This window comes from Lolium perenne, chromosome 6, assembly GCF_019359855.2.
Source record: "Lolium perenne isolate Kyuss_39 chromosome 6, Kyuss_2.0, whole genome shotgun sequence".
Lineage (NCBI taxonomy): Eukaryota > Viridiplantae > Streptophyta > Magnoliopsida > Poales > Poaceae > Lolium > Lolium perenne.
The window spans coordinates 229,774,048-229,784,102 of NC_067249.2; the positions used below are offsets into that span (position 1 = coordinate 229,774,048).

The 10,055-nt window shown below is 51.5% G+C and overlaps 1 protein-coding gene across 1 annotated transcript; it reads left to right on the forward strand.

Moving 5' to 3' along the window:
* Nucleotides 1–4,262: 4,262 nt before the first annotated feature.
* LOC127309291 (acidic endochitinase-like) lies at nt 4,263–5,302 on the forward strand. The gene has a single exon (XM_051340195.2). It carries the CDS (start codon nt 4,290–4,292, stop codon nt 5,181–5,183), a length of 894 nt encoding a protein of 297 aa, XP_051196155.1. The 5' UTR covers nt 4,263–4,289; the 3' UTR covers nt 5,184–5,302.
* The last annotated feature ends 4,753 nt before the right edge of the window (nt 5,303–10,055 follow it).

Sequence of the window (10,055 nt, forward strand, 5' to 3'; positions counted from 1 at the left end):
GACCACCATGGCCGAGAAACCCTTCCTCAGCAGCACTTCCTGGAGAAAGTCCCAATTGACTCTGTCATAGGCCTTCTCAAAATCGAGCTTGAGGAGGAGGCCCCCAAGCCTCTTCACTCGTAGCTCGTGCATGATCTCATGTAAAGCAAGCACCCCCTCATGTAGACATCTCCCACGGATAAACGCAGTTTGACTACGGTCGATCATCCTATGAGCAAGCGGCGCCAGACGGATAGCGAAAGCCTTGGCCACAAACTTGAAAATGACATTAATAAGAGCTATGGGCCTAAACTGCTTTATAGTATCCGCGCCTTTGACCTTGGGGATCAGCGTAATAATCCCAAAATTGAGCCGCGCCACATCCACCCTACCAAGGACAAAGTCGTTCAGGAGCGTGAGAATATGTCCTCGCAAGACTCCCCAGAATCTCTTGAAGAAAAGGACCGGCAGCCCATCCGGCCCTGGTGCCGAGTCCGGCTTCATACTCAGGAGGACCTCGTCCAATTCCTCAAGCGTGAAGGTGATTTCCATCGCAAGGTTCTCGCCCTCCGAGATCCTCTTGTCCCTCTCCCAGAGGTCGGAGGCTAAGGCGAACACCCTCTCCTCCCCCGACGCCCCCATGAGCCCCCGATAGAAGTCATAGACATGCTCCATCAGGTCTCGCTGGTCTTCCACCTCCCCCTGTGGTGTAAGCAGGCGCGGGATGGAGCACTTCCGCCGCCGGCCGTTGGCGATGGCGTGGAAATATTTGGTGCAGGAGTCTCCCTCGAGAGTCCAGCGTACCCGACTCCTCTGCCTCCAGTACTCCTCCTCCATCCGGTCGACCACGAGCAACTGGTCCTCCAGATGATACCTAAGGGCCCAGCCCTCCTCATCAAGACCCGCCCCATCAGCCTGCCGGTCCAGTTCCTCTACCTGGGAGAGTAGGGTCTCCTTAAAGAGTCGTTTCTCCTTGCCCAGGTTGGCTCCCCAGCCTTTGAGAAACTGTCGTAGGTTACGGGCCACACACTGCCATAGGTCAATGCAATCCCGATGCGGACCATAGTCAAGCAGAAAGTGGTTGAGTTTTGATAGCACAAGCTCCCCGAAGCCGTGGACACTAAACCACCAGGTTTGAAAGAAGAACCGTGGTGGTGGACACCTCACTGCCTCCCCACTATCCAGCAGAAGTGGGTTGTGGTCAGAGCCTATCCTCGTAACGGCCGTGACCGAGCAAAGCGGAAAGCGCGCCTCCCAGGCCGGGGACACAAAGACCCGATCCAGGACACACCTAATAGGGTTAAGCTGCCTGTTGGTCCAGGTGTACCGAGCCCCTGCCCGGTTTAGTTCCCGCAGAGCCATAACAGCAATGGAATCATTGAACCGGCGCACCCTAGCCCAGTCAATGTTGTCGGTACTCTTATCCCCAGCTGAGCGGATGAGATTGAAATCTCCGGCGATCACCAGAGGAACCTGACACTCGGTGACCGCCCTCTCCAGTTCCCCCAGGAGGAATTGTCAAAGTTAATCTTCAGACCCGACATGTTCTCGAAGCATAAAAGGAGGAATTTGAGGTTGGCAATGCCTAGATCCGTAGGCTCGATCAGGATCATGGTATCGTCGGCGTACTGCAAGTGGGTGACCCCCCCGGGGATCAAATGCGACACCACCCCTTTGATGTGACCTGCCGAGTTAGCCCTAGCCAGCATGGCTGCTAACGCATCAACAAGGAAATCAAAGAGGATCGGGGATAGTGGGTCGCCCTGACGCACACCCCGAGCGTTCCGGAAGAAAGGTCCCACCTCTCCGTTAACATTGATGGCCGTTTGGCCACCCCTGACCAACTGCATCAAGCGATGGACCACCATGGCCGAGAAACCCTTCCTCAGCAGCACTTCCTGGAGAAAGTCCCAATTGACTCTGTCATAGGCCTTCTCAAAATCGAGCTTGAGGAGGAGGCCCCCAAGCCTCTTCACTCGTAGCTCGTGCATGATCTCATGTAAAGCAAGCACCCCCTCATGTAGACATCTCCCACGGATAAACGCAGTTTGACTACGGTCGATCGTCCTATGAGCAAGCGGCGCCAGACGGATAGCGAAAGCCTTGGCCACAAACTTGAAAATGACATTAATAAGAGCTATGGGCCTAAACTGCTTTATAGTATCCGCGCCTTTGACCTTGGGGATCAGCGTAATAATCCCAAAATTGAGCCGCGCCACATCCACCCTACCAAGGACAAAGTCGTTCAGGAGCGTGAGAATATGTCCTCGCAAGACTCCCCAGAATCTCTTGAAGAAAAGGACCGGCAGCCCATCCGGCCCTGGTGCCGAGTCCGGCTTCATACTCAGGAGGACCTCGTCCAATTCCTCAAGCGTGAAGGTGATTTCCATCGCAAGGTTCTCACCCTCCGAGATCCTCTTGTCCCTCTCCCAGAGGTCGGGGGCTAAGGCGAACACCCTCTCCTCCCCCGACGCCCCCATGAGCCCCCGATAGAAGTCATAGACATGCTCCATCAGGTCTCGCTGGTCTTCCACCTCCCCCTGTGGTGTAAGCAGGCGCGGGATGGAGCACTTCCGCCGCCGGCCGTTGGCGATGGCGTGGAAATATTTGGTGCAGGAGTCTCCCTCGAGAGTCCAGCGTACCCGACTCCTCTGCCTCCAGTACTCCTCCTCCATCCGGTCGACCACGAGCAACTGGTCCTCCAGATGATACCTAAGGGCCCAGCCCTCCTCATCAAGACCCGCCCCATCAGCCTGCCGGTCCAGTTCCTCTACCTGGGAGAGTAGGGTCTCCTTAAAGAGTCGTTTCTCCTTGCCCAGGTTGGCTCCCCAGCCTTTGAGAAACTGTCGTAGGTTACGGGCCACACACTGCCATAGGTCAATGCAATCCCGATGCGGACCATAGTCAAGCAGAAAGTGGTTGAGTTTTGATAGCACAAGCTCCCCGAAGCCGTGGACACTAAACCACCAGGTTTGAAAGAAGAACCGTGGTGGTGGACACCTCACTGCCTCCCCACTATCCAGCAGAAGTGGGTTGTGGTCAGAGCCTATCCTCGTAACGGCCGTGACCGAGCAAAGCGGAAAGCGCGCCTCCCAGGCCGGGGACACAAAGACCCGATCCAGGACACACCTAATAGGGTTAAGCTGCCTGTTGGTCCAGGTGTACCGAGCCCCTGCCCGGTTTAGTTCCCGCAGAGCCATAACAGCAATGGAATCATTGAACCGGCGCACCCTAGCCCAGTCAATGTTGTCGGTACTCTTATCCCCAGCTGAGCGGATGAGATTGAAATCGCCGGCGATCACCAGAGGAACCTGACACTCGGTGACCGCCCTCTCCAGTTCCCCCAGGAACTCATCCGTCCTCCCATGATCCGCTGGGCCGTACACCAGCATGAAGCACCATATCATGTTGATGTTGCGCTGGAGAATCTTAGCAGAAATGAAGAAAACCCCTTTCCTCCATTCCCCCAGGAACTCATCCGTCCTCCCATGTCTGCTCACTTAATCGGAAACAAGCAACTGAGATTTTCCGACGAGTACAACGCATTCAAACATTTGAACCTTTTGCAACTAGCTTGAGATACAACCACACGTGCTCAATTATATAGCGTTTACTGAACATCCCTAATTATAGACACACGCGCGCGCGCGCGCGACGTTAAACCCTGTTTTTTTTTTAGCCCGCGGTGGGTTGGAGGTACAAGTACAACAGCCTCTATTATCAGTTATCACTCCTGCCAAGCTTGCTTGTCGATAAAAGCATTGGCTGACAATATCGACGTGTATTTCATTCACAGGCATGCACAATATATACGGACATGGAACAGGTAGCAATAGCTACACATACGGGGAAGTTTTACAAAAGAATCTTACGGACTCAAACGTGGCACATCACGTTGGGCTGAAACACAAACTGCTCCCGATTATTAAGCAAGTTCAGCCAACCAAATGAATCCACGTTTGTCCGTAAACTTTCCGTAGGCACAGCAGTCCGTATGTCTAGATTTATTGGTAGCAATATCACCTCTTTAGGATGAACAAGGCATACGTGCGGGTTTTCATTAAGAAACAAGAGATTAAGAATTACCAACTTAACGTATCAGGCACCCTGCCAGCTGGGCAGAACTCCGTGGAGAATGGTGGAACAGCGACGTTGATTCACATTACCTCCAAGGCACGCATTCCTTAAACCCCTTCAATTCCTGCAAGGCCAGGCTGTGGTAGTGCTCCTATATAAGCAGACCGTGCATGCAGTTAGCAGCATCTCATCCCAAAGCAGTGCATATAACAAGAACTTTCTAGCTAGCAACAATGGCTGTTCCTCGGAGCTCCTTGATCATCGCCAGCGTCTTGGCACTCTTCCTCTTCTCCTCAGCAAACGGCGGCAGCATCGCTATCTACTGGGGCCAGAACGGTAACGAGGGCACCCTCGCCGAGACCTGCGCAACCGGCAACTATGCCTTCGTCAACATCGCCTTCCTCTGCAGCTTTGGCTCCGGCCAGTCTCCCCAGCTCAACCTCGCCGGCCACTGCGACCCCTACTCCAACGCATGCACCAACCTCACGGCCGACATCCACTCCTGCCAGTCCAGGGGCGTCAAGGTCATGCTCTCCATCGGCGGAGGCGCCGGAGGGTACACGCTCAACTCCGAACAGGACGCCGCCGAGCTGGCGCAGTACATCTGGAACAGCTACCTCGGCGGGTCAGGGAAGAGGCCCCTTGGCGACGCCGTTCTCGACGGCGTCGACTTCGACATCGAGAGCGGCAACCCGGACTACTACGGCGCCCTCGCGGCGCACCTGAAGTCTTACAGCGGCCAAGGGGGGAAGAAGGTGTACCTGTCAGCGGCGCCGCAGTGCCCATTCCCGGATGCGTCGGTCGGCAAGGCCCTGGAGACCGGCCTGTTCGACTACGTCTGGGTTCAGTTCTACAACAACCCGCCTTGCCAGTACACGCCGGGGAGCACCGCCAACCTGCTCAACTCCTGGAAGCAGTGGACATCGGCGATCAATGCTACATACATCTTCCTCGGCTTGCCGGCCGCACCAGATGCGGCGGGGAGCGGGTTCATACCGACGGGGAGCCTCGAGTCGCAGGTGCTCCCGGCGTTGAAGGCGTCCACCAAGTATGGAGGGGTGATGCTCTGGTCCAAGTTCTACGATGACCAGGATGGTTACAGCTCGGCCATAAAAAACCACGTGTGATACTTCCCGTGCGTGAGCATATATGTACGAGTTGTGTGGTTTGTACAGTCATTTGGTCTAGCTACGGTTTGACACTTCCTATAATTTATCATTCGATAGAGTTCTATCGAATAAATTCGAAGGCCCTTTGAAATATATATAACTCAACTTCTAGTGTGCTCTTCAGAGCCATTCCATTTCTTCTTGACATATTTCCGGTCCTTTGACACCCGGATCACAATATTAAATGAAAACATGTAGATCTCTGTCAGGGCTGGGTAGTAAAATAAAGTTGTAACATATTGATTGTAAAAAATCGAAAAGTATCTTTAGCACATGAGCACCAGTGCTCCTGGTATTATTTGTATTCAAAAAAAATTGAAATTAAATACCTACATACATATAAACATTCCGAAGATACGGTAGAAATTTCGGAGAAAAATATGTTATATTTTGAGCTATATAAAAAAGACAAATTTCTGACAAATATACGTCTCTATACGTAGCCATAAATTTGTTTTTTTCCTGTAGCTCAAAATACAATGCAATTTCTACCAAAACTTCTCACGAGTATTCGGAACATATATATGTATTCATAGAATAAATGTGATAATTTTTTGAAACACGGATATATAAATTTTTTAATTTTTAAAAAACTGAGAGCACTGGTGCCCATGTGCACCAAATGCTTACTCGTAAAAAATAGGGTTTAAGACCAAATTTAATAGCAGAGTCAAAACGGCTGGCTATAAGCTATTTTCATGTCATCTATAGTCAGTTAAAGAGCCAATATGTAAAATAGTGAGCTATAAAATGTACTACTTTACTAAATACATGGCCCATGTTACAATGTCACGAAGTATTGCTGCAGCTGCTCTTATCCTACAGCTGTTCTTAGAGCAAGTCCAACAGCTCCCCATTATTTTTCCCTCTATATCTTCCCGTAGGGGCTTCCGCTATAAAGATTCTTCTCCTAAATTTTGTTTATCTCCAACAGCTCCCTCATACTCTCTCCCCTATACCACATTAACCTATGTTTTAACAATATTTTGTACCCAATTTCACAAATAATAGAGCATTAATCACCTAGGCATTAACTCTATTATTACTTGTATAGGGGAGGCTTCCACCACCCCAATGTATAGGGAAGAAGGAGGGGTGGGTTGGGGACGTGGATTTATTGGGGGCATGCATAGGGGACCTGTTGGAGAGCGTTTTCTCCTCTTTCTCCCCTACATTTAGGATTGGGGAGGCTTTAGGGTGCCTGTTGTACTTGCTATTATCACTTGAGTAAACATTAGTTTCCTACTTGCCATTAATATCAGAATCTACCAACAGAGATGTCCTTTTAGAGTTCCCCTAAGACCGCCTTTGACTTTATTGTAATGACTATATTATTAATGGATTGTTATGTATGCCTACCATTATTAATGGATTGTTATGTATGCTTTTAAGTTCTCTACATATATCTTGTTATCGATAAGTACTTAATAAATAGACTACACCCTTGCTTACCTAGAGAAGTATGGATTATAAAATTTCATGTGCAACAAATGCTAACATTTTAGACCAATTAGGATTACATCAAAATATGAAAGACATATTTGATTTGAGATAGAACTGAAAAGGGGTAGGACGAGCTGCATGAAACATGCGGACCCAAGGATGAACCTCGCGAGGGAGGATGCTGACAACCACCCGAGAGGAAGCTCATGAGCGACCAGCGCCGGAAGGGAGGCCGCGGACGAGCCTCAAGGAGTGGGTGGTGGTCTTGGAGAGAGGAAAGGATGCGTGTAAAGAAAAGTATGGAGCAAGGAGCGCATGTGAATGCTCGCAGGAGGAAAAGTCGAAATGCCTGATGCATCAGCCGGTTGTAGACCAGAGTTTTCTTTGAAATATGTAGAGCATATACTACCTCCATTCTTTAAAAAAATGACTATAATTTTTTTAGAGTCAAACCATGTAAGGTTTGATCAAAAATTTAGAAAGAAATATTAACATGTAAAAGTACAAAATCAGTATCATGAAATATATTTTCTTAATTTCGACGGAAACAGGAGCATGGTCAAATCCGATGAAAAAGATTTTGCAGCTAGATACATCTCTCGCAAAATACTAGTTCTCTTCGGGATTTGCTAGTTCTCATCTAACTGAAAACTAAGTTCGTGCTTAGTCAAGTCTTACACCGTTTGATTTGCGTATTGATTTGTGCTAGTTATGACTTGTAACTGAAATTTGATGACATCATCTAACTGAGAACGAAATTAGTTTGACTCGGAAATAGTCACACTTTTTTTCTTCTTTCTGGGCCGTTTTATCCACAGTTCACCGGTCCCGGTAGAGGTCCTTGATGAAGCGTTCGTAATCGTTGTCTTTGTTAAGCATCATGCACTAGCCACTTGAACCGGGAGAAGAGAAAGTCAACACGTGAAAGAAGAAGAGCACACCGAAACAGGGCATCAGCGGTGGCTAAAGAGGGGGGCAACAACAATTTTTAGGCTTAATTACGAAAACCAGGATTTGAACTCGAGACCTGGAGCTCTGATACCATGTTAAGCTTCATGCACTAGTCACTTGAACCAAAAGTCCGAACTTATAGAAAGGGCTAGGCAATCCACATATACATTTCACAACAGTCTTCAGCATCTAGTCGGGACATGAGCGCCCCGTATCGCTGCAAGATATCGGGGTTGGACGCCGGGTCGTCCCAGTAGTTGCTCTTGAACCGCTTCATGATGTTCCTCTCCACGACGTACTCAAACTTGTCCTCGTCTGGCTCCTCGCGCGCCCTCTTCGTTGGGATGGCGGCGTCTGTCGGCAGGTCCTTCGTCTCCGTGCCGCGAGCGGCGGCCGCCATGAAGTTGAGCGTACGCGTTAGCCAAAATCCACCCCGCTGTTGCTGCCTCCCTGCTTTGAACGTGTATGTAGCTCTGAACTTCTGTTTATGCTTGCCGTGTTTGCTTTCCTTGCTCCTAGTCCTATATATGGAGCGCTCGACGGTAACCTCATGCCGACTTCCATCCCAACTCGGAGGGTCGGGGCGCATGTGCTTTACGGGTTTCTTCCCTTTTTTCACCAAAAATAACTCGGTGGGCAAGCTGGCCCGATCCGAGTCGGACATCTACACAGCTGGGACCTCGCCAGACAGCGAATCGTTCCCCTCGCGTCGCCCCCTCCAGGCGACCGAGGGGGCGAAACCCTACAGGCGCCGCCACCCGACCTCCCCTCCTCCCCCTCCCCTCCTCGTCGCCCCCAGAGGTGACGCCGGCCGAAGGCCACGTCGCCGGTGAAGGGGGCGGCGGGGATCTGAGCCCTCGCTCCTCCCGCGGCTGCTAGATGGAGGAAATCCGCGCGGGGCTCGCCAAGATCGGGGCGGCAGCTCGACGGACCTCCCCTTCGCGGGCGGTCTCTCCGGCGGCTTCCCCGGTGGGGGCTCGGGATCGGAGGCAGCGGCCTCTGAAGGTGTGGCTATGGGGCCCTGCGGCGGGCGTCATGGCGGGCGGCTCTGATGTTGGTCCTCGACCTCGCGGGAGGTGAGGCGGCGGCGGGCATCGACGGCGGCGCGGTCCTCTGCGTCAAGATCTGCGGTATGTGCTCCTGCCCCTCTCCCCCGCCCGCTCCGGCTGTTGGTGGCGCCGCAGCCGGCTATGGGCTTGGGGTGCTGGTGGATTGTTTGGGTCAAGGGAAACCCTAGGCTGGCTGGTCCGGCCCGGCGTTGTCGACGCCCTCGGGTGCCGGGTTCCTCCTTGGAGGCGACGCTGCGACCCCTCTTTCCACCCCCGACCCATCTCCCGGACGAAAGTCCAAAATCCCTCGATTGGGCGATGTCGACATGCTGCGCCGTGACCTCCTTGGAGGCGTCGCCTGGGGGGGATGTGTGGTTCGGGTGGGGAGTCGAAGGTGGGTGCTTTGGGCCTCGATGGCCACTGCCTGTGATCTGCTGTTGTGTCCGGTGGCTTTCCTGCTGCTCTAGATTGCTCAAGGGCGGCGGTAGTGTGGCCGATGAGGTGTGCTCTTCTTGTCATGGCGGTCGTGCTCCAGGAGGTCCTTGGCTCCCGAGCCCAACTCTTCTCCAGCTCTCGGGTGAGCTTCTCTCATGTCCGATGGTTCGACGCCTCCGAGCCATGGCGAGAGGGTAGGGGCCCTCTTCGGCATGAGAACAGGAAGGTTTGGTGCTCTTTGTCCCGGGTTCTTCTCCTCGCTCAAGGCTTCCTCTCTGCCCATGGCAGTGTCTCGCCGCGCCCCGCTGGTTTGGCGTCCTCGGTGCCGTGGAGCGGTGGTCTTCGCTTCTGCAAGACGCATGTGCTTGTGCTGTAGCGTAGTGTTGTAAGCTTCTGAGAGTGCTCCCTTGTATCTTTCGGCCGTAGTGTGTGTGGTGTGGTGTGGTGCTGTGTGGTTCGGAGGGCCTTGTGTAATCCCTGGCCGGTTGATGGCTTTGTTAATTCAAAGCTGGGCTTTCGAGCCTTCTGTTTAAAAGTTTCAGTCAGCTGAAGCCACGGTTCCTCCTGTGCACGGCCAGGTTTACTGCTTTCTTCCTTCTGCTCCAAATTTCTTCGGTTTAGCTAATTTGCGACGTCTGTGATATGTGGGAACTTGTAGTTTTTGGTGCATACTTGTCATTATTTATATCATTTTTATTTTTTCTTTATAGAAAAACATTTACTATAATGTAGAAGGATTACTTCTTATAGGTGTCCTGCCAAGTTTCTAGACATTTTTTTCTTTAATGTTTATCGACATGTTTTCTGCACACTGAAATGGTATATTCGGTGGCAAGTTCCCAATGCTTCCAGGCTTTATGATTCATGCTGATATTTGTCGATGCGTTTCTAAATGACCTCACTATACCGTGTTTATTATGGGATTGTATGTTGCCAAATCATGTTAACTGTA